This window comes from Triturus cristatus, chromosome 4_1 (genome assembly GCF_964204655.1).
Source record: "Triturus cristatus chromosome 4_1, aTriCri1.1, whole genome shotgun sequence".
NCBI classification, from domain to species: Eukaryota; Metazoa; Chordata; class Amphibia; order Caudata; family Salamandridae; genus Triturus; species Triturus cristatus.
In genome coordinates, this window is record NC_140585.1 from 643,094,679 (window position 1) to 643,119,582 (window position 24,904).

Genomic DNA, 24,904 nt, shown 5'->3' on the forward strand with positions numbered 1-24,904 from the left:
TTTCTCTTTCACATTCTGAAAAGTGCGCACTATAATCTTTATTAATTATTACAGTATTGTTATTCAAGTAAATACCATTGATCATTAACTTTTCGCAAAGATAGATTTTGATAGGAATTCTACATCTGAATATCAACTCAATATTTATAATAAAGAAAAATGCATTGATCTAGTAGTACAAATTAGCAAAAGGGGAGTTTTAGGGGATTAATTCCTCATCATTATTACATTAGGCCCATGTAGAAAATACCTCCATTGTGGAGTTTTACCTTAAATAGGGTACAAAGGTTAATTAATCAATTTCTGGGCAACTTACACTTAGTCAGCTTCTTGGTAACCCTGTTGTGGTGTATGACTTGCCAGCCCTTTGGTCACTTATTCCAGTTGGTTTGCATGTGTTACCTGCTTATCTCTTCACCTTCTTCCTCTTCTCTATGAAGTCTCAATATATCTGTATGGATGCTTATGCATTTTCCTTGCTATACGTGAGGGCATGTAGTCAATATCTAAACCTGATTTTTGTTGTTGTTGTAGAACATCTACTATCCAACCACATATAACTGGTTTACTAATAGCCATGTCAAAAGCCTTATCAATATCAAATGCCTCCACATGACTAATGACATACCTGTGGAAGCAAGTGCCCAAGAGCACTAAGAGCATACTACCAGGTATAAATCTCCCCAACTTGGTATGAACTGTCATTCAAAGAGCAGCTTTTAATGTGCTTTGGATTGTCAATCATTTTGTTTTTAAAACAACATTTGTGTTTTTAGAAGTGGTCCCCAAATGTCAGCTTGTGACTTTCATTGTACAAATGAATAGTATTGACTGGTTCTGCCCCACCAATCCAGATATTACTGTCACATGCCAAGGATGCCCATCATAATGCCACAGTTGCCTACATTTTGCCAAGTGTGCCCACCATTATGTCAAACACAGTTGCCGTTGATGGCTACCATAATGCCCTCAAACTCTACATCATGTTCGTGATTGGCATTATTATTCCAATGATGATCTGATAGATGGCCTCAATGAGGAGGAGCTTACTTACAGTGCAGCAAGTATAAATGCTGTATTGCCATGATTATACCAAGAATGCCTAACATATATCCCAATTTACCTCTGGAATGCCAGTGTCAACTTAGTCAGGAATAGGCGTAATTGTGCCAGAGGTGAGCCCCTTATATTGGGGGCACCAGTTGTATCCCTTTGGTGTTGCCCGATTTCAGGAATGGCTTCAGAGAGACACAATGTTTTTCCAGAAGTGCCCGCTTACGACGCAGCCGCTATGTACGCAACAGATGCATAAGAGCACACATTTGTACACTTGCTCACTGAAACACCAAAGCCCTCTTCCTCTTCCTCACCACCGCCCTCTTCCTCACCACCGCCCTCTTCCTCTTCCTCACCGCCGCCCTCTTCCTCTTCCTCACCGCCGCCCTCTTCCTCTTCCTCACCGCCGCCCTCTTCCTCTTCCTCACCGCCGCCGCCCTCTTCCTCACCACTGCCCTCTTGCCCTCTTCCTCACCACTGCCCTCTTGCCCTCTTCCTCACCACCGCCCTCTTGCCCTCTTCCTCACCACCGCCCTCTTGCCCTCTTCCTCACCACCGCCCTCTTGCCCTCTTCCTCACCACCGCCCTCTTCCTCACCACCGCCCTCTTGCCCTCTTCCTCACCACGGCCCTCGCCCTCTTCCTTCAATCAAGCCTCTGCAGTACTAGGAATGACTTATTCAATATGATTGGATCCTCCAAATTGTGTACTGTGTTGGGCTGCACTTCATGGAGCTAATTTCAGGGCAATTGTGAGTTACACACTGGTCTCCAAAAGGTAGCTTGGGAGTTAATGGTATCTGTCCCCTAAACAATTTTTACAGTGAAGTTACCATTTTACAGCTAGCAGCCTAGTTTGTGCAGCACATAATTCGTATTGGATTTACCACACACCTCTGTTATGCAGCCTACCTGTACCACTCGGCAGAAAACAAAAACTAAGTTTGTGAATTGCCACACTCTTTTTGCCAGTGCCTTAAAGTAAGGTGAGTAAAGAGAGAACGTCTCAAGATATTTAGTGAAAGCACTTTAGGATTACAGAAGAAATCAAATAGTATAGAAAGCCTTTTCCATACACCATTCATAGCCTAAAAATAAGACAGTATTTTTTATTAATAAAGTGTTTTTACATAAGGTTAGTATTCAAAAGTCTTCAATGTTTCCTCTTGCTTGGAAAGTAAGCATCATGACCGAGAGCCTAGGTGGAACCCTCTCCGCCAATAAACAAACTGCCATGCTAGTGAGAATTTACGTAGAGATCAAAGAATCTGCCACAATCAACAAAAACATTAAATGGTCTGCACCAGCAGCATGACATTTGGGCTACAGGGAGATAAATTAAAAGTGCTCAGCTCCTGCACATGGCCAGGAACTGCAAAAATGAAATGTTCGGTCTGAGTGACCTATATGGAACCTCAGAGGAACAACAAAATAAATGCTCCATCCCAATGGCATGGCCAAGAATTTTCTGAGGAGAGCAGAGAAGTTGCTGGAGGCTACGAAGATTGCAACTTTAGTAGTTCATCTCCCGGCATTCTCTAAATGGCTTTCATTAAACAAAGCAAATCACACAGGATAATAAAGAAATACTTATGAAACTAGTTGTGTATGTAACTGTAGTATAACTATTTCTAAAGATATTTTTAATGTATATTTGTTGCGTACAAAAACATGTGCTCTTAACAAATACCAGCTGAAAAATCTTGCTGTGAATACTTGCCTTGGATTATACTTCAAGAAAACATTTGGTGGTTAATGTAGAACCTGTAGCTGTAAGTGGGAAAAGCCTTTATTCCAACATGGTTTCTTCATTCACCAAATTGTCCCTCCCGTCGGCTGAAACAAATGCACCTCATGTAATTAAATGAACACCCTTCCTTGGAGGTAGAATGGCACATCCCATAGTAAACATCATCTAGTTAGTGAGTAATTCTTCTGAATTTCCTTCTGTGTATATTTCAGAAAAGCACCAGCAGAAGCCCTGGCATACAGCTGGGACGGTCTCTATCCAGGCCTAAAAAGCAAGCTCACTGGAAACAAGTGTGGGTGGTGCAAAGTCACAATTGAAGTATAGATTTGGTGCCAGCCAATAAGCCATAATTGTCTGGGTCATAAAGCATCTTTACTCTCCATATAATGTTGCGGATGCACCTTTCCAAAATTCATAAACCCTATAAGGGCTGTTTTGATATCCTAAAATAGATGTTATCAGTGTACGAAATCGCTTAAGGGTCATGCTGTAGGATCATGCTGGGCTTCTCAGAACAAATAAATCAAATCACCTCTTCGGGCTTCTTTTTGTTTAGGGTCCTTGAGAACATCTTTCCATTCATTCCCCGGGACCTACAAAAGACAGTGATGGTGGCAATCGTTACCTCCAAGATTGATTACTGTAATGTTCTATATTTAGGCACCCTTAAGCAACTGGTGAAAAAACTTCAATCCTTACAGAATACAGCGGCCAGAATGTGCTTCTAAAAATTCCCAAGTTTGCATCTGTTTCCAAATCACTGCAAGGCCTGTACTGGCTACCTGGCAGAAAGAGGATCAGTTTTAGGGCACTTTGCCTGGTCCAAAAAGCGCTTTACCGAACTGGTCCTGGATACTTTCAGAATCTGTGTTCACAGTAGGCACCTAAGATCCAGCTCAGTTAAAATGATAATGGTCCCCAGAATAAATAAAGCAAGATGGGGCGGAAGGACGTTCTTCTTTTGTGCGGGGAAAATCTTGAATTCACTACCACTAACTTTACGCTGCCAACCCAACTTGTCACAATTCAGGAAGTAATTAAAGACCTGGCTATTTACTGAATCTTTCAGTTAAGTGCAGTTGTCCAGCTCCTGCCTACTGCCTCTTACTTGATGATTAACTGCCAGCACTAAGACACCATCGAGTACTTGCGCGCTATTTAAAAACTAATTTAGATTACATTAGGAGCTCCATTATTCCAGCTGAAACCAGTCAATGACTATTATTACCCTGAGGCAGTATAGTCCTATTGAATGACAGCAAAAGTAGTTGGAAGTTGGGATTGAGGTACGTCAGATTGGTTAAATAAACCGTTTGCCACATTGAGAGTCATTTTGAATTTTCCTGCATACCAGGTTCATCTTGAGCCAAGTACTAAAGATGATCTTCATTTAGTGAGTTCAGGTGTCAGAATTGATGTTCCTGTAATTGCAAAGCATGATTTCAGATGTTAGAATTGAGGTTGCTTTAATCTGGTGTGATCCTATATGATCCATCAGCTGTACTCAAAGGGAAATGAGGGGTGTTTATTGTGGAATGACTTGTATGATCACTCCCTGATACTATGTTTATAAAGGGTACTGGAGTTTAACTTGTAGTTCTTTTTTGTAGGAGTTGCACAAGGAGTTGATACTCAGTCCCACCCCAATTGATTCTTTGATTGCACAGGGACCTGCTTAAAAGCCAACTCCTGGGCCTATTTGTTTCAGAGTGGTATCTGCCTGGTCAGTGAAAAGGCCTCCACTATAATTTCCTTTTCATATAGTGGAAAGGCGCAGACCAGTCATCAGCTAAATTTCCTTTTGTGGGGATCGTCCCCTGTGAGGAGCTTTATGGCTCGAGCAATGTTCTTTTCTGTTTTCTGGAGTATCTCTTCTAGTCTTGATATCTACATGAACTATAAAGTAGTAAATTCTCAGACAAACACTCAGAAAAGCGGAGGAGCAGTAGGACCAGTCATCTGAATAGTAAATAATACCTTGTGGCTTAAAGCTTTTCAGTCACTCCAGGGACAACTCTAGCCCCCGGAATCACTTTTATAGTACATTTTAAGCATAGGTTTGACAATCCAGTCCAGAAATTAGGTTTCTCTTTTTCCCTTTGTTTCCTGGTTTCTTCTTCTCTTTACTGGTTTTCCTCCACTTTGTTTTTGGTTTGAGCTGCAGTTTTGGTTGGTGTGAGTTAGGGGTATCTCTGACCATTGATGTGTATATTCGTAAATAATTGTGCTACTCTTTGATCGCATTGCACAGTAGGGTAATAACCAAAAGAGATGTCTCTCTTAATATTACAAGCAATTGCACAAATGATTTTACAATTTTCAATCCGTTTCACCCTCAGATTGCCGGGCCCGTGCAATGTTCATGTTGAACTGGTTTTAAAGTTCCTGGAAGGTTTGCTGCGGACTGGCTCCCCTGCGCGGTGATGTATATATTAGCAAACACGCTACCACCAAGTGCTACATTCTTGATCAGAAGACACCATCTCTATGGGGCAACACCTGGTGAATAGTGTCTCTCGATAGGGGAATATTTTGATGGATACAGCGGCCTTCTAGTGGCTCCTACTGCTTAACCAAAGAGCATTCCATCGTATTTGCGCAAACATTTTCCCATCACTGCACTAATAGTGCATTAACTGTGGGCTGTGAGGGAAGCAACCATGTTTCCTGCATGACCTTGATATTTAACATATGCTGTCTAATCTATCGATTTAGAACTATTAATAAGTATAACATTATTGTGATTTGTGCTACATCATAAGTATTCTAATTATGAAGGGCTTGTGTATCTCGCTAAAACCATAAATCTTTCTCCCAGTAGTATTAACAGCTCGTTTTAACAAGTGTTTCGTGTGTCAATTCCCCATTGAAACACTGTCTGTAATCATGATATGGTGCAAGTATCTCTGTTAGTTGGAAATGATTGTACCTTTCTGAAAGTACAATAGAGGTGTTCTTGACAAAATGCACGGTTTCCTTCTACTGTCTGATTCTACTACAAGTGGAAGGGACCTGTTGTGTAGTTTAGACTCTGAGATCAGAAATGTATATAACCTGCCCTCCTGTTGGGAAGCCATGTGGCTTCAAATAATCAGAGGATCTCGCAGATTAGTCTATAATATTATTGTCACTATTTTGAGACCGATTCACATGCAGTTCTTTATTCTTTTTAGTAGTTAGGTTTAATTAAGTCTTTGGAGTTGCAAGCTGCTCTTATTTTACTTGGAGGAGTGAATTTAACCAATATTAACCAGGTATTTCCATATTGGTAGAATCTGTGCCTTTTTCAGGATTTTGCCCTTTAGTAGCCCTTTGTAGGATTTAGGACCTCACGGTAAGAACCACTGATGCATTCTAAGAGGAGTCTTGGTCCCAAATGACAGATTTCTCTTTGCCCCATACCACAAAGGTATACCCACCAGTGCAGAGAAACAGACAGGGGTTCCATGAACCCCTCTCCTACATCATACGTAAGAAAGGACCCATTTTGGGACTGCCATCAGTCTTGCCAGCGACTGTCCCTAGGGTCACCTCCTTACTTACCACACAAACCTGTGATAAATAGTTTATATGCTAGTCTAGGACAGGTCTTATGTGGAAAAATGTTGGCAATAACGAACATAACCTAATGCATATGAACAACCCAAGTGTGGTATATTTTGTACATATGTTTCCTGTTTATCCTAGCACTAATTACTAGTAGCCAAGTCCTATGATCATGAGAAATGTGAGAGTCTCATACCTGGACCACAAAGATATAATAGGACTGAGTCTGGGGAAGATGCCTGATGTCCTAGGAGAAGCTGCTTCCTGGATTCTTTTATTTCGTGCCACAAATGTATGGAGGAACGCACTTTTGTGAGCGAAGTGTCCTTCGCAGAGAGTTTGTAGTGTGTGCACACTTGATAGGCTTGGTAACCTAATGCATTTGTCATATGAACCTTACAGGAATAGCGGCAGGAGTGCTAACCTATTTATAGTGTGTGTGCAATATAGGAACACTGTCATAAATAACAGTAGCTAGTAATGATAAAAAGCAAACCTAGCAGTGCACCAACATCAAGGCCATATGCATGACCTTACACAAACCTAGAAGTTAGAAATAGAAACATGGTTTTGTGTCATCAACCAATGATCATATTGGCCACACACTAAAAACATGGCACACATACGACATTTGCACATATTAAGGCTTCCAGTGTCTTTACATTACTGTATTTGTAGGAACGTTGGAGGTGGCTTATTGGGGCCAGGGTGTACCACTAAAGTCACTAGGTGCACCTTGGCTCAAACCTCCAATTTCCCCCAGCCCCACCACCCCCTCCCTCCCCAACCCGGTTATGGCACAGAGCAGACAGACTTAACTTGGAAGCATTTTGTAAAACCTTCATGCAGTATTCAAACAGTAATACATTCAAAACACAACCTAAGAAAAATCCCAAACCTATTAAATACAATAGAATGAAGTTAAATTAATAAAATGACACCGAAATGACTACAATCCAATCAGTAAAACTTGAGATATGATTTTTTAAATGTTAAGGTTCAAAATGGTGTCAAACTGTTGAGCTACAATCGCCGTTCATCTGAGTGCTCTGGACTGGGTCAAGGCTAAAGGTTGACTGCGTTGATGCACCGGTTAAATACAAGGACCATGTTTGTCCCATTGAAGAGTTTAACCTTTGGACTTACTCTTTGGAATAGAAGTAAAAGAATCGTCAGCCGAGCGAGGCAAGTGTGTGGCGTAAGAGGGCTCCTCATCATCAAATAACTGCTGCATAAGGTGGGGGCAGGACAGGCTCAAGACTCACTCCCGTAGAGGCCAGAGCAGGATCCAGGGCAGGTCCCGTTGTAATCAGTTGGCTGGAAAAACAGGCTTCTTGAAGCTTTTTGTGTACCTGTAGCCCTATTAGGAGCCATGAGTCCCAATTTATCCTGTGTACAAGAGGGAGAGCAGGTCCAGACTGCAAGGCTTTTCTCAGGTCACAGACCAACAGGTCTTATGTTCTGTTCGTCCTCAGATCTGAGGAGGTTACCGTGGGTGCCAGATCTGTCCCCCGGGCCATCCTCTGGGCAGGGGAAAATCCCCGCCTCTCCCTAACCATTGAGGTAAAAGTTCAGAAGGGTGACCCTACACACTTTTACAGCACATCCTCTGCTTCTTACTGCAGACAATCCCACAGTGCCCCTCTCTGGCCAAACACAACTTGGCAGAATCGTTCTTTCTCTGTGCAGAGCTTCTGTGAGCACCGTAGAGACGTGGCCAGGGAATTGAGCAGCCCCTCTTATGTTTTGTGGTCACCCCAAACTGATTATGGGGGCAACTCCTTTTCCACTGGGCTTGGTGCCTGACTGTCTAGGCGTACAATGGAGGGCGGCAGATCAAGTGTTAGCTACATCTGCCTGTGACACAGTAGGTCCATAAAAAGCTAATTAAGTTCCTGGGAACATCCCAGTTTGTCAGACTGCGAGACAGAACACTTCCCCCCACACCCAAGGCATTTGTCTCTGAGTTCAAGTTTATTTAATTATGGTAACGGAACTCCGAAGAGGTCCACATAAATCACAAATCCACCAACCTATAAAAGAGATTTTGCTTTACAATAAAATAGACACAAACCTAATCCTCCCCACAAAAGATCAAAAGCCAGTAAACTGAAATCAACGATCAAAAGGTTTTTCAGTTAACAAGACGGCAGCATAAGATACAGTCCAAGCTAATTAAGTGTCCTTCGTGCCATTAGTGCAAATTATAGGGAATAATTAAAATAAGATAATATGCCATAAAATACCATCAGAACATGGAGGATAAAGTCTTCCACATAAAACAAGTATCTACATCTACATCTTACATATCTGATGCACCTTAATATAAATTTAACAAATACGTAAACAAATTTAAATTTCCGTGACAGAATATTTTGTTTGGGGGGGGAGGGGGTCATATTCTACTACTGCTGAGGATGAGAGGATAGGTAAATGTAAACATATTGGCCTTATCTATTTCCGTCGGCATATTTGCAAGGCTGGACAGATAAGTAATCCATGGTTAAGGTTTCCTGCTTTCCGTTTTTACTGATTTTTTACAGATAAATACAGAAACAAAACATTCATTTTCTTGTATGTATATATTTTTAAATGTGGATAAAAATGGAAATATTGGTTGCTTTTTGAGTAATTCTAAATACTGTCTGCCATGACTGCCAGGCAAATAGATGTGTGGATTGATAAGGGGGTTAAAAAGAAAGTACTTTTACTAAAGAGGCTTTAACAGCAGTAGACATGCACAATGTTGATACTGAAATTTGCATATTTTCATATAGGTGCACGGATTTATCCACTGGAGTGTTCATAACACTGAAACCTGGGAGACAAGCAAGCATTAGTGCATATTTTTCGGCTATATAAATGTGGAAATATGCTAATTTGTTTAATTTTTCCACAAAACCCAAAATGAATATGGATAAATACAGACGGAAATGGCATAAAAATAAATACCATAAAACCGGGAGCACTATACATGATTGACCTCTTTGAGACAGTTTTTGCACAGATTACAGATGGGTGATAAACCATACCATTTTGCCAGTAAGTGATTTAGAGGGAGCATACCCAGCCTTAATAGTAACCAAAAACTGCACACCCCATGCGCAAAGTTCCATGATATATAAGCCTGTGCTTTATTTATCAAGCAAAAATCAATAGCCGGATTGTTACCATTCTTTAAAATGCGAGCTTCTCTGTCCCTTGAAAAACTTATAGACCAAGTGGCCTATTTCAGGATAGCTTTTAGTTGGCGATAAAGGGATTTTTGCACGGAACACCTCCAATAACTGAGTAAAGTGTCTTCTCCTGGCAGACCTGTAAAGGGAGCCCAAACCTTTCCCCTGAGTGATGGCTTTAAAAATATTGTTATTTATATGGGCTTTGTCACTTAAATTGCCTCACACTGTCTCTCAGAAAGGTATGTGACTTTACAAGTTTCAATTTACTGCCGCCTAGAAACTATGCATAGTTTCCATACTTCAAATTTTTTCTCCTGTGCACTCACATAATTTTACTTTTAGATGCATTGATCTTTAGGTGGTGAGTCTCAGAGAATTTTTGGAGCACCTGCAGATGACTATTTAAACCCTTAGGGGTTAGATAAAAAAAATTCTAAGTCAGTATTGAGTAGAAACCCAATCCATTTTTTTCCCCCAATTACCAGTGCAATGCCCTCACTTTGGGCCAAATAATCAGGGAGATCTGAAATATATAAGGAGACGAGCAAGGAGGCAAGTAAGCATCCTTTTTGTAGTTAATTTGCAGTGGTGATGGCTTGGGGTAGTCATTTTGCATCCTATTTTAATTCTACACCAGGTATCGGTATGGAGGGCACGAACTAGCTCCAAAAGGGTGCCTGGCATGTCCAAGTTTAAAAGCTTACTCCACAGCAAAGGACAGTCTACTTTGTCAAAGGCTGTGGAGAAATCCATAAAAGCTGCATATACTGTCCCCCCCTCTAATTTGAACATATTTTTCATTTATTACCTGGAAGGCGGTCAAATTATCAATTGTTCCGTGTTTCACCGTTAACCCAGTTTGCTCCATAGGTATGATTTTATTGGCCTCTGCCAAATCGCTAAGATGGGTCAGGAGGCATTTACCCACTGTGTCAAGAAGCGCAATCTGAAGAGAATTTTGTGTTGGGTCACGGTCTCCTTTCTTAATTAATGGAACTATGATACTTCCCTTCCAGGAGGGGGGGGGGGGGGGCATTTTTTATTTCATAACGGTGCTTAACAACCTGGCAAAGGATTTTACTCCACAATGTACCTTTTTGTTTTATGACTGTGAAAATAGGCATTCCCCTGATCACCATTTCTATTAATTTTTCATGAGGCAGTCCATACAAGGCATAGTCTTCCTTCAACATGAGGTACTTATTTGCCCTCTCTTTTGCTGCGTAGAGTTTCTGAAAAAATCTAACCCATTTGTATTCTTCAATTGCAACAGGGAGAGATCAAGATCTAGCTTCAAAACCCTCTGCAGCAAGAGACCAAAAGGTCCTTATCGGGCCTTTTGAGACTGCTTACCTAAGTTTTGTCCAGATACTATCTTCCTTCCCCTTTCTTAGCCTGGCCTTGAATTGATTCCTGCTCCTTTTTAATAATATTCTATAGTATCTTTCTTTTTTTTTTTTTTTTTTTTGGAAAAAGTTTTTATTGAACAATAATTCGGTTACAAGTATGGGCCTACAACCACCCGGGCCGGCCGCTAGGTACATAAGGAAATATACACATATCAAGGCTGCAATCCGTTCCCAGGGCACTGCCCCGCAGTGGCTCAAGATAGTCCTCGAAGAACAGCAAGCGTCAGTCCAACAATAACCGAAACAAAAAAGAAAAACAATAAAAACAAAAGGCGAGTTACGAGGGATATCAGTGCGGTTCAGGCTCCCCCCGGGAAACTCCAGTCAGAACATTTGAGCAATCCGCTAAAGAGAGGAGGACCGGGAGGCCGGGAACGGAGGGGGGGGGGAAGGGGGTCAAGGGAGATGAACGTCCATATGTGGTTGTTACAAAAGGCGCTAGGAGCCGTCAAGGGTCAGGGGGACATGGCGATATCAGTGTCTACCAGGGGGGGCGTACAGATGCCTCCGCGATACGCATTCCATTGACCCCAAATTCTACCCCATGCCCCCGGCTTGCCACGGGCCACATACACTGTCTTCTCCCGAAACATACACCAGTCCATATTCTCCTTCCATACTGACACGGTGGGCGGCCGTTGAGCGCCCCAAAGTTGCGCTATATCCCTCTTGGCAATCATGTTCCCTAGGGCCGCCCATCGGGTCTGAGCCGCGTTGTAGTCATTGGGCTCCCACACATTCAGGACACAGCGACGCACCTCCGGCAGCAGCACAACCCCGGTGACCTGTCCCATAACCGTGTGGACCCGGCGCCAGTAGTCCGCCACCTCGCGACACTCCCAAAGGATATGAAGAAAGGTGGCGCTGAGCCCGCAGCCTCGTTTACAGAGTCCGTCGTCTGAGAATCCCATCGCGACCAAGCGCGGACCCGTGACATACACCCGGTGGAGAATCTTGAGCTGTACCAACCGGAGACGAGCCGGAATGGCAACCTCCTTGGGGGACGACAGTGCAGACTGCCAGTCTTCGTCGTCCAGTTCAACCCCATCCCCAGTCCAAGCCCCCCGAAGGCGCACCAGGAGATCTGCCCGGTGATTAATCAATTTTTTATAAATTAAAGAAATAGTACTATCAGGGGCATGTCCGTCAAGTACGCGGTCCTCGAGGGGCGAGGAAACAGGGATCTTGGTCCCCTCCCCGAAGACCGAGAGCAGGGCGTGTCGAACCTGGGCGTAGCGGAAGAACTCCCTGTCGGTCAGCTCGTATTCGGCCTGGAGCACCGCGAAAGTCTTGACCGCGCCCTTGTGCCACAGGTCTCCCACTTTGCTGATACCAATCGTGTCCCACTGGTCAAACCCCTTGGTGGTCCACAAGCTGCCCAGGCGGTCGGAGGCAAACAAGGGAGTAGCACATGTCATTCGCTCACTCCAGCCCGTGGCCGCAGTGGCAGCCCTCCAGGTCCGCACAGCAATCTTAGTAGGACCCGTAAGGGTCCGGTCAGCCAGGCGGGAATAAAGTGCCCTGTTGTAGTTCCCGCCGGGAAGCAGGAACTTGTCCATCTCATACGCCGGATTCAAGCCGGGCGCATACGTGGCGTGGTTAATGGCAGATAGCTGCGAAGCCCAATAGTACCTGCGAATGTCAGGAAGCGCGATGCCCCCGTCATACCAGGGGAGAGTGAGCTTGGCAAGAGCAATACGCGCCCGGCCGTTCCACACCAGTCTCCTCTGCAGGCTCTCCACCTCCCGAAAGTAGGCCACTGGGATAACGTCAAAGGAGTTCTGGAGTGCATAGAGGAACCTGGGAAGGGACATCATTTTAAACAGCGCGGCCCGACCCAGCGGGGACAGGGGCAGCCTGCACCACCGGGCCGTGTCCTCCCGCAGCCGCCGAAGTGGACGCAGAAGATTCTGCTCGTAGCGAGCCACCGGGTCCAGCGAAACGTATATCCCCAGGTACTTAAAGCCGCTCAGATATTTGAATCGGGAGCCGAGGCGGCAGGAGAGGAGGACCACCAGCGATGGGATAAACGCAGGATTTAGACCAATTGATCGTGAGACCCGAATTGTTCCCAAAGGAGGTCAGAACGTCAAAGAGGACGTTGAGTGACTGCCGCGGTGAGGTGAGGTACAGGAGAATGTCGTCCGCATACAGCGAGACCCGATCTTCAAAGCCCGGGCCCCACCGGATCCCTCTAAGCGAGGGCTCCCAACGGAGCCAGGCAGCGAGTGGCTCCAGGGCGAGAGCAAAAAGCAACGGGGACAACGGGCACCCCTGCCTCGTGCCCCTGCCAAGGGCAAAGGGCCGAGAGACCCGCCCATTCACCACCACTTGAGCCATGGGTCCCGTGTAAAGGAGCCTCACCCAGCCAATAAATCCCTCTCCAAAGCCGAATTTTTCCAAGACGGCCCAGAGGAATGGCCACTCAATAGTGTCAAATGCCATCGTGGCATCCAAAGAAACCAGCACGGCCGGTTCGGGGAGGAACTCCGCCCTGGCGAGGACCCCGTGCAGACGCCGCAAGTTAAGAGCGGTGTTGCGGTGCGGGATAAAGCCGCATTGGTCCGGATGAATAAGGTCGCACACTACACTCAACAATCGATTGGCCAGGACTTTCGCCAGGATTTTAGGCTCCGCATTGAGCAGTGAAATAGGCCGGTAAGAGGTACAGCGGTCACGAGGCTTGCCCTCCTTGGGAATAACGACTATAGTGGCCAAGCGCTGGTCGGCAGGAAGGGAACCCGCCGCAAGAGAGTCGCGGAACATGCGGCCGAGGAAGGGCGCAAGCTTATCAGGACGCAATTTGTATAGTTCAATGGGCAGCCCGTTAGGACCCATAGCCTTGCCCGAGCGAAGGGAACGAATCGCGGTCGCTATTTCATCCGACGATAAGGGGGCGTCCAACCGCTCCCGGTCCTCAACGGACAGGCCGGGCAGAGCAATATCTCTCAGTAGGAGGCGAGAGTCATCCTCGTCCCTGTCAGTCACCGGGGAGTACACCGCCCGGAGGTGATCAGCGAAGCATTCCACAATCTCATCCGGCTCAGTCACACACACACCATCCGCAGCACGCAACTCGGGGACCACACGATTCACTCTATCTTTTTTGTCCAGCCACGCAATCAACTTACCCGCCTTGTCCCCCGCGTCATACAGTCGGCCCTGCCGCTCCCTATACATAGTTTTGGCCGCGTCAGTGACCAGGGACCTATATTCGAACTGTTTCAGGCTAAGGGCATGGAGTCCGTCCGGAGTAACATTCGCCTCCAGGGCCGACTCCAGCCCCGAGATGTCAGTCTCCAGCTTCACCACCGCCTCGCTCCTAACCTTCTTGGCCACCACTATCTGGGCGAGGGCGTGTCCGCGTAGCACAGTTTTAAAGGCTTCCCAAAGGGACAACGCAGACGACACCGACCCCTCGTTTTCACTGAAGTATTGGTCCATGGCCTTAACCAGGCTGTCACGAGTCACAGGGTCCCGCAGGTACCAGGGGTTAATGGGAGCTATCCGACCTGCGGACCGCGACCCGGTGTCAAAGAGAAGCCACAGCGGAGAATGGTCGGAGATACCACGCGCCAGGTGTCTGACCTCTCGAATCCGACCAGTCTGCGCCGCAGGCATAAGAAAGTAGTCTAACCTGGAGAGACTCCCATGCGCCCCCGAATGAAAGGTGAACTGACACTGGGTCGGATGCAATAGTCTCCAACTATCCACCAAGCCGAAGGTCTCCAACATCCCACCCAGCCATGACTGGGCAGCGGGGAGGGTCCTTGGTGGGTGACGATCCAGTTCACCCGAAACCACAGAATTAAAGTCCCCGCCCATGAGCAGGAGGCCGTCCGGAAGGTCAAGCAGCATTCGACCCAAGTCAGTGAAGGTGGAGTTCTGGAGGCCCGGGGGGACGTAGACTGAAACCAGGGTAAGGGGCTGCCCCTCCCACCTCCCAGTCAAACACACATAGCGCCCCCTGTCATCCGAGACTATCCTCGTGATCTCCACCGGAAGGGAGGTTCGCAGGAGAATGCCCACCCCCCTGGAGCCAGTTGTGAAACCAGAATGGGCTACGAGGCGGTATCCCCCCCTGTTCATCGCATGGCAGACATTGCCGACCAAATGCGTCTCCTGGAGAAACACCACATCAGGAGTCAAACGACGCAAATATTGCAGTACAACACCCCGCTTAATACGATCCCCCAACCCATTGACGTTCCATGACATAAGCCTCAACCCGTCTCCCCCCATCCCATCCAATAGCTCAAGAGGCCCCCAGCCCGCAGCACCGCTCCCAAATATGGATAAAAATCAATACCTCGCCTTGTAAACAAAAAACACACAACTAAACAACCCCTCTTCCCCCCCAACCCCACCCCAAGTCCAACGCCCCCCACCCTGCACCCCTGCGGGCCAAAGACCCCCCCCCAACTTGCAGTGTGCCTGTCGCCCCATTAACCCCATTCTACAAAAAGACCCCGGAGGAGGAAAGGGACCCGTACCCGCCCGCACCCCTCACGGGTCCTGGTTAAGCACAGTATGCAAAAGAAGTAAGACCCAACTGTACAGTGCCAAGCCGCAAAAAGTAAGGACCAAAGGTCAGTCTAAGGGGACCCGTCACCTGCGGTGCCCCCAGAGGGCCCGGGCCGGCCACCCCCGTCCGGCAGCGAGTCCAGCCAGTCACTTGCGGCCACAGGAGAGTCAAAAAAGGCAGTCCGCTCTCCATGCTCCACTCGAAGTTTCGCCGGGTAGATCATTGAGTACTTCAGGCCTAGCTCGCGGAGACGGCGCTTCACCCCTTGGAATCCCATCCGCTGTTTCTGGACCAGTTGCGTGAAGTCCGGATAAAAATTGATGGTCGAGTTCTCGTAGCGGACCGGGCCACGGGTCCGTGAAGCCTGCAGAATAGCATCGCGGTCCCTGTAGTGGAACAGTTTCGCCACGATAGGCCTCGGGGGGGCCCCCGGCCGCGGCCGGCCGCCCGGAACTCGATGGGCCCGCTCCACAGCGAAGAATTTGCTTAGGCCAACCGGGGACAGCTGTTGCAGGATAAGTTCCTCGACCACGAGGTCCACCGGGCGGCTGTCGGAGGACTCCGGTACCCCAATGATGCGGATATTGTTGCGTCGGGCCCGTCCCTCGAAGTCCTCAAGCCGCCGGGCCATATGGTCGTTGACCACTCTAATGTCCCCGAGCGCGGCCCGCAGATCCGACACCTCCGCACCCAGGGTGGAGGTCCGTGCATCAAGGGCCTGGACCTTCTCGTTGGTTTTAGAGAGGTCGGCCCGAATCAGGGTGACATCGATCGCGACCGTGTCGATCTTACGGGCCAGGGCCTCATATTGCGTCGCGATAGTTTCCCTGATGCCCTCGATGGCGCCCATAATGTCCTGCAGGGAAGGTTCCGCAGCGACGGTCGTGCCTCCCCCTGCAGCGTCCGGGGAGAGGCCAGCAGCGCCAGGGGACCTCCTGCCCTGGGTATAGCGGTCCATGTTGTTGCTCTGGACCGCACCCCCGCGCAGTGAAGCCTTGGTCTTGCGCCCCTCCGGACCCCCTTTGCCCGCCATGTGAGCGCAGTCACTCAATGGGACCTCCGATCAAGGGGTGCGCGGGTGCCAGCAAACGGACCACAAACCGTCGGTGTAGGGGCCGGAGGCGTCAGACCCGCCAGTAGCAGATGAAAGCAAACCTCGGGCAGAGGCCCGGGAGGCACCTCGCCACCTTGAGCACGCACGCCAGCTGATCTCCTGAAGGCCAAAACCGAAACCGAAAGTGCTGAATCGGTAACTGGCACCGCGCTGAGGCCGCTGTTGTTCAATTGCAGCCCGGCCCCACGGGACACCTTCACCCCGGCCACCTCCGTCGGGTGGGTCCCAAAAGTTCCGGCGACGATAACTCAGGATTCCCAGGTCCGATTGGAGTTTTGAAAAGAGATATATGATCAGCTGGTCTTCATCTCCCAGATTCCATACACCAAATCAGGATAGTCTCAGGATATATTCCGAGGAGCAGAAAGGGTCCGGGGAGCCCTGTGCTCACGCGACCATCTTGGATGCGCGCTAGGCTCCTCCTTGTATCTTTCTGAGTTATAATTGAAATACTGTTTCCTGACTAGAGTATTTATTTCCTTGGTTAATGGAAGGAGGGATCGGGGGACCCCTTCAAAACTTTACCTTTTGGTTCACATAACTTGCATTTTCCACTAATTGTTGCATGAGTGTATTGAAACTTTATATTTATTTTCCTGCCCAAGCTGCCAGCTTATCTAGAATATCCTCTAAGATGCCATTGAGGCCAAGAATGACCCTGTTATCCCAATGGCATCTCCCTGCTTTCTTATCAAACCTAGCGAACTCACCATCGAATACCCAAGGGTCAGTGGGAGACGTGTTAAAATTTACAAGGAGAGTCAATAACTAATGATCACTAAAAACAAAATCGGAGACCTTGAAGTCTCCCAGCAGTAAGAAAGAAAACCTTTTCCCATCACCATGTAGTGCAAGATTGACTCTCCACCAGAAGTCTTTTACATGTAAAGACTGCTTGAGAATCAGAAGGCAGTCTCCCATTTGCTATAACACCATCAACCTTTTCCAGTTCAACCACTAACATTTTCCCTCTTATTAGTTCTTATGTTTTTGGGAAAAAAGAGCTTGTGGAATCGGCATGACTTCCTCTTTTTCTTTATCCCGAAACCTTTCTAATGTGGGATTAGAAATCTTACAATTCAAGTCCCCTAGCAATGTTATCGGTGGGGGATGTTCTTTATCATAGGCTTCTTTAATATGGGAGAACACCTCACTTAAAAGGACATCTGTGAGCAAGTTTACACCTCATTAAGGGGGCCATCCAGTTCCTGGGTGACAGTTGGAAGCTCTTGCAAATGGGCTTCTAGAGGATGTAGGTAGATAATGGGCAACTTAAAAAAAAAAAAAAGAATACTTGTCCTAAAGTATTTATTACAAATCTGACTTTACCAATTGATTGGGCTTATTTTAAAAAGTCGAAATATGAAATTTGTAGCTGCTTTGTATGCAAAATATTACATTTAACGTTGTATTCCAATGCTTTCCTATGGAACAGCTACCCTTGCTACAGTGAAAATAACTTGGATGGCTTTTTCACCAAGCCATCCAGCATTAACAATAACCTTTTACATATCCTAATTTTAAATACAGTGCACTCTTTTTGATCCTGTAAGGCCAACTTAGGGCTGATGTATTAATATTTTTAAAAAGAGGGGATATGCATGTTAAAAGGCATTATTTTGATGGGCCGAATTTGCTGTTTAAACCTACACACCCTAGTTGTTGGTGGAAGGCCTGCAGTCTTATACACACTATCGCCATAGGGGATGGGAAAATGAGTGCTGCAGTCCACTTGACATTTAAATTACATGCCTTGGGTACACTGTGATACCATATACTAGGGTCTTCTAGGTAAGTTAAATGTGCCAATCAGGGGTATGCCAATTTTTTCATGTTGAAAGGAGAAGCACATGCACTGTACCACTGTTCAACATAGGTAAAAGTGCACAGAGTTCTAGAGCCAGCAAAAAAATGAAGTCCGAAACCTGGAGTGGTGTCATTCAAAAGATTGTAATTTTCAGCAACGTGTAGGTTAAATATGGAGGGAAAGTTAGCTGCAGAAATATGATTAGCCTTTGTACTTGACATGAAACAGAAGGACATTGCATACGAGTCATGTGATGCTCTCACCGAGGGAGGACAGAGTGTACAGCAATGCAGTGGCATGGTAGAGCAGTGAGTCCCAGGAAGAGGGGCAGGTGGGCTTTTACTTGTGCATGCACATAAGCAGCAAAGTATTAGCACATTTATTATGCATTACTTCCATAGGAAGCCTCTGTCATTTACACCAGATTATTAATATGGTAAGTCACAACTGACGTAGCAAGAGTTTATAACAAAACTAGTTACCCACTTTTGCTACATCATAAAGGACTTCCCGCCAGCCTATCAGGGTTCTCACTGAGTCTGTCAGCACTGTGCTGCTTGTACGCTTTAATTGAAAGCAGATAGCACAGCTGTAGGAGGGGATGGGGTGGGTTGAGGGCCACAGGGACTGTATTTTTTTTCACATTTGGGTTAGGAGGGAAAGGCCATGTTATGTATGAGTCCCCTCCCCCCTTACTCCTCTGTCCCTGCATATCAGTTGAAAGCAGGGGTAGATGAATTCAAGGGCCTTATGTAACATGCTATTATATATGGGTGAAAAGTTATTTGCAGGGATGTTTTCACCTCTGGGCTCTAAGTGACCTGAACAACTCGAGCTTAGCTCAAGCTCTTTATTTCATCTCACTTAGAAAACCTTAGGTGAAAAACATCCCTGTAATTCATTGTTACCGATCTGTTATTATTGGTTCTTATTGGAGAGCTATTGGCGTGAACGACTGGATTCTAAATCGCGTAATTCATTGCTATGATGCAACAACCGTGGCTAACAGAACTTGTTAACCACTGTGGATACGTCATAAATGAATTCAAGCCTACTTTGGCAGGGCTGTCTGAGAGCCTGTCAGAATGGCTCAGCAGAGCAGGAAACGGAGTTCCAGAGCAAAGGGGAGGGAAGGAAAGGCCAGGCAAGGCACATGGAGTGGTTGGAGGCAGCAGCTTTTGTTTTTTAAGTTTGGCGGAGGGGAGTAGAAGCCATGTTATGTATGGCTCCATAATTACGCCTCTTCCCCTTTGTAGCAATTAAAAGCAAGTGTAATTGATTTTGGGGTCCATACGGAACATAAAATTATAAATGGGTAACGGAGTTGGTTTTTCACCTCAGGGATCAGAGTGATATCCTAGACAACTCGAGCTTCGCGCTGGTCTGTCTGATGTTGCTAAACAGCCCCCCTGATCCCCAATCCCCAGGGGAAAGCATCCCTGTAACTCACGGTTATCCTTCCGTAACTCCATGTATCCTAGATGGTACGCAGTAATCTGAAAGATATCGGGACACTACAATACAAAGTCTCTCTAGAAGTATTGTTGGCGATAGTTCATGCATGAGAGATTCTTGGGTGCTTTCTGAAGCGGGAGAATTCTGAACAGGGAATCGGAACATCAGACACTCCACAGACTAGAGTGCTTGCTGTGTTGCACTAAATAAATAGCTATTCCCGGTGCTTTTATTGCTTTTATCCCTTAATGCGCATTGAAATTATGCAATGGGTTACTCTAAAAATTCCTACTCAATCTGCAGAGCTCTCTGTCTGCAACCTGAACTTGGTGGGGACCTGCAATCAGTTTGTGATATCACTGAAAGCAAAGTTTCTATGGGAAAGCGCTGGAACTTTTGCCTTAGCCAGCTTTGGTGGACGGGTATTCGGTTTATTTTTCATGATTTCCAAACAGAGTGGTCGAAATGTGGTTAACGTTGTACGCTGTCAAAAAACATCTCATTTTAGTAAATATATTAACCATACAAACAGTAGGATATACACATGACTTGTCTCAGCTCAGTGGTGTTCTCCTGATAATATAGTTTGTTATATAGAAGGGGTTTTGTTTTTCAACAAAGCATTTGCAGAGATGAACAGCTAAATCATTACAACTTTTCTGATATAGCAACATTGCGTTGCTCCTAATAAGAAAATTGTGTCTCCCTGCCTGGATTGCTGGACCCTTAGCATAATTTAAATATTATGTTGGAGTGTTATCCTGCATATTTTATTTGCATTTAAGGTTCTGTGTTTACTGATAGGTCATTTGATTTCGGCTATGCAGCCCGTATATGTATGTGTGTTTTAATATGTTGATCATTAAACATTACTACACATACTTAATGCATGCATTCAGAAACGCTTATGATTGCCCATAAAAGGTTCTCAAAGTGACTCTTGGGTCACACTGTGCTGTTCAGTTTTGATATTTAAGAACGCCTCCTGAGAAATGCTACTTTTGTGAAAAAATATACTTTTTTTTAACCAAATATTTTATGTGTCTTTCTTGCAGGTTTGAGTGGTAATCCAGCAGATTTAGAAAGAAGACAAGAAGTATTTGGGAAGAACCTTATACCTCCGAAAAAGCCAAAAACGTTCCTGCAGTTAGTATGGGAAGCGTTACAGGATGTAACGTTAATTATATTAGAAATCGCAGCCATAATATCTTTAGGCCTTTCTTTTTACCGTCCTCCAGGAGGAGAAAATGAAAGTAAGTATGAAAGACTTATATTTTTTCCCTCACTGTATTATCCCTTATTTAATTTGTTGATCTTCAGCTTTGTTTTTAACCAGTTTTTATTTTAAAATGCCAATGGTGGTGCTGCTTTGTGGAGGTTAGCTGTTATAAGGTTTAGGGAGTCGGTAAGAATTCACAACTTGTCAAGAGCACATACTGGATTTCTGTTTCTTTGGACCTGTGTAGCATGACCGCTTCTGTCAGGTGAAAGTGTTTACATGGCTGCTCATAAATACAGAATTCATTCAACTTGAACTGCCTTATGTTAAAATATGCTTCCAAGTAGAACAAAGAGGTTGCTGTGTTACATCAGTCAAAAAATAGCATTAATCATCAATAACCTTGTAGAAACTATCCACTCTACTCTGGTATCTTTCATGGTGTGCTCGCTTGAGCACCTTTTCATTGTGTATAATATTACCAATAAATGCTATACTATTTATATTTGTAATATGGTCTAGCTTTTCTCTTTTTGCTATGTTATTGATGATTAATTATTTTGTTTGATTTAATTTAACATCAAGTAATCTTATTGTTCTTCCTGGAGCCATTATTCTTGAGGCGTTTGTATGCCCCTGGTTCCTGGTGGTGCCTGGGCTGCCCCTGTTCCTGAAAGCCATTGTGTTAAAATATGAGCACACAGCTCTGCCCACTTTCGTATTACATTTTTGTTTTCCTGCATTATGAAGTTGCTATGGTCTGTTCACTATTCGGATGGAAATAACAAGGGTTCTTTGTCCAATCCGCCAAGACCTAGTACCTGCTCCTTTTAGAGTTTGACAATTCCTCCTCAGTAAAAACGTAGGTAGGCTTATAAAATATTGCTTTTCTAAATTAGGATTGTCAGCGCTAGAGGTCATCCAGTGGTTTAATGTGTTCTTCTCTAGGTTTCTCCAACAAGTATAATGGTGCTTTCCAGTAATCAGCGTCAAGACACCCTTATGGGTAATCAAGCGCTTAATAAAATGTATACCATAAGGAAAGGTGCGCTCTTCCAGTGGGCCCAGTATGTCTGACTTGAAAGGAAGCAACAGCAAAACAAGCATTGGCATAGCCAATAGGTCTCGCCTTTGGGACATTATAAGTGTTTAGCCATGCAACAGTTGCATAACTAAATACTTATAAGGTCCCAAAAGCGAGACCTATTGGCTATGCCAAGTGGCCGTGCGGACGTGAAAGTTAAAGTGATGCGATCGCACATCAAAGCGGCCACGAAAGTGATCGCGGTCAAGCGCGAGCCCGTGTTCATGCACTGTAGGTCTAGGCTGGCCTGGTAGCACTTTTTGGAGCCCTCTCAAAAAGTCTCGCCAGACCAGCGCATGCGCTGGGTCAGGCGAGACCTAATAAATCTTCTGGCAGCCCTTCAGCAGAGGTGTGAGCTTACATTCACATTTTTAAAAGAAGTAATTTGGAAACTCTTTAGGTCTCGCCTGACCCAGTGCATGCGCTGGTCTGGCGAGACTTATTGAGAGGGCTCCAAAAAGTGCTACCAGGCCAGCCTAGAGCTACAGTGCATGTGCGCGCGCCGCGCTTTACCGCGATTACCTTCACTTTCGCGGCCGCACAGCCGTTTGGCATAGCCAATAGGTCTCGCTTTTGAGAACTTATAAGTATTTAGTTGTGCAACTGTTGCATGGCTAAACACTTATATGGTCCCAAAGGCGAGACCTATTGGCTATGCCAATGCTTGTTTTTTCCTGATTCTGATCATGAAACTACTTTTTAAACCAATGTCCGTTTTCAGAATTGCCTCAAAACACATATTTATTTTAGGCATACATCAGTGTACATAGTTAACAAGCTTGTGTTGGCGATTAGTAGTAACCCCACAATTGTATATTGCTTTAAAATACATTTGAGGGTTGCATCATGACACCAGCCTTATGTATGTTTTGTGCAGCTGCATTGAATTTTTTTCATTCAGTGTGTGTTCTTTTTGAACTGCATAAAAGTGCATTCACTAAAGGGTTTTTTCAAATTCATTTTACAGTGTGTGAAGCAACAACTGGTGCTAGCGAGGAAGAAGAAGGTGATACGGGATGGATTGAAGGCGGTGCAATCCTTGTGTCTGTGGTTTGTGTTGTGTTAGTAACAGCTTTCAATGACTGGAGTAAGGAAAAACAGTTCCGTGGTTTACAGAATCGGATTGAACAAGAGCAGAGGTTTACGGTTGTCCGTGGTAGTCAAGTCATCCAGATACCGGTCGCCGACATAGTTGTTGGGGATATTGCACAAGTAAAATATGGTAAGCATGTTTTTTTCTGTACTCCCTATTTTCCTTGTGTCAAATAGACTTGTCCATGTCAAGACAGCTGTATATTACGGAGTGATCTGCCAAGGGTTTGAATAGGAAGATTTCGTTTAATGTTTTGAGAGAAAACGCAATAAATATGAAAGTGTGCTCAAAAGTCCCGGGCGATGTGCCCCCTAAATAGTTATTTCTATTCGAGTAACTCATTGAATTTGAAAAAACCTGCTGCCACTAGAACCAACTCTCAAGTAAGCACGGAGCGCTGCATAGTTTGTCACAAGTGCATTTACAAATATTACTGTTTTATGGGCACATAGTAGTTTGTAAATTCTGACAAATGTGGTTCTTGGTTCTTTTTTTTCATTTGAGGTTTGACTTTGAAGAAGTCAAGGCAGAAATGAATTGGGGGACAGGGTACAGTCCTCTACATTAGGACGCAATCTGGGTGCAAACTGGGTACAGCCATGAACTTATGAGTGCCCTGGGCACACATTTGAGTGTAGCAGGCGCGGCTTGAGGCTTTATATCACTAAACTCGCTGGTAGTTCCAGGACTCAAGCAGTGAAAAGACTGCAGTATCGTTAAGTGATAAAGAATTTAATGACCGGGGGATCTCCATTTTCTAAACTGCGCAAGGCGCTAGAAAGTCAGACAAAATCACATTAGTGTCGGAATACTGTTAAGCACGACTTCAAGTGGACTCTACTTTGTAGTGTTATGGGCCAGGCCTGCTGGAGAAAAGTTGTTGGCATTTAGGTGGCCGCAGCATGTGTTCAAACATTTGATCCCGTAATTAGATCGATGGGAAAACTATGGGAAAGGCTCTGGAGGTGATGAAGATGATTGACATGGTGATCTGTCCCAGAAAGGCATTCTTGAGTTGGTACGAGCGCCCCATAGTGGGAGTAGTCGTGCTGTACTAAATTTGCCTCATCTTCTTGCCTTCAGGCGCTCATTTGAAGGTCTCATACATCTTCAGACTGCTCCTTTTTGGCACACTGCCACCGAATGAGGCCCTGTGTGTAATACTGCTTTCCCTCCTAAGGTTCTTCCTGTCTGCGAGTTCAAAGCACTGGTACCTGGTAATGTCCGTTTCCTTTGGGGCAGGCTCCTGCGCGACGAGTCGAACATGTGTCCAAACACACACGAGTCATTCCTTTCCCTTCCCAGGAGGCCAGTTGGTTCACACCCAAGACAACAAAAGTCTGGGCAGTGGATGAAGCTGCCAAGATCATGTTAATGAGGCCACATCCACATTCTTATGTTGAGGACTAGAGCATTTACAATGTGTTCTACTCTACCCAAAGTTTGCTTTTAGAATACACTCGGAAAAACAATCCAATTTAAAACAATGGTTTATCTGTTTTAAGTAATCCGTCTTCCATCTGCAGATGTATATAAAGTAAAGCTTGACCACGCAGGACGGGTGGCTTAGTTTTGACCTGTTGCTGTGCCCGGCACACAGTACCGAACACACCAGGTTTACCAGAAATGCCACTAACTCTTCGTGACGTTAGAGTTGCATTGCGTTGC

General features: G+C 45.5%; 1 protein-coding gene across 8 annotated transcripts in view; it reads left to right on the forward strand.

The window, feature by feature from the left end:
- ATP2B1 (ATPase plasma membrane Ca2+ transporting 1) overlaps window positions 1-24,904 on the forward strand; it is a 475,107-nt gene that overhangs the window by 212,575 nt on the left and 237,628 nt on the right. For all 8 annotated transcript variants that reach the window (XM_085653032.1, XM_085653026.1, XM_085653033.1 and 5 more), the window contains 2 exons: window positions 20,896-21,093; window positions 23,111-23,365. In XM_085653032.1, the coding sequence (XP_085509158.1) occupies window positions 20,896-21,093; window positions 23,111-23,365 (453 nt within the window). The remainder of the gene's footprint in view (window positions 1-20,895; window positions 21,094-23,110; window positions 23,366-24,904) is intronic.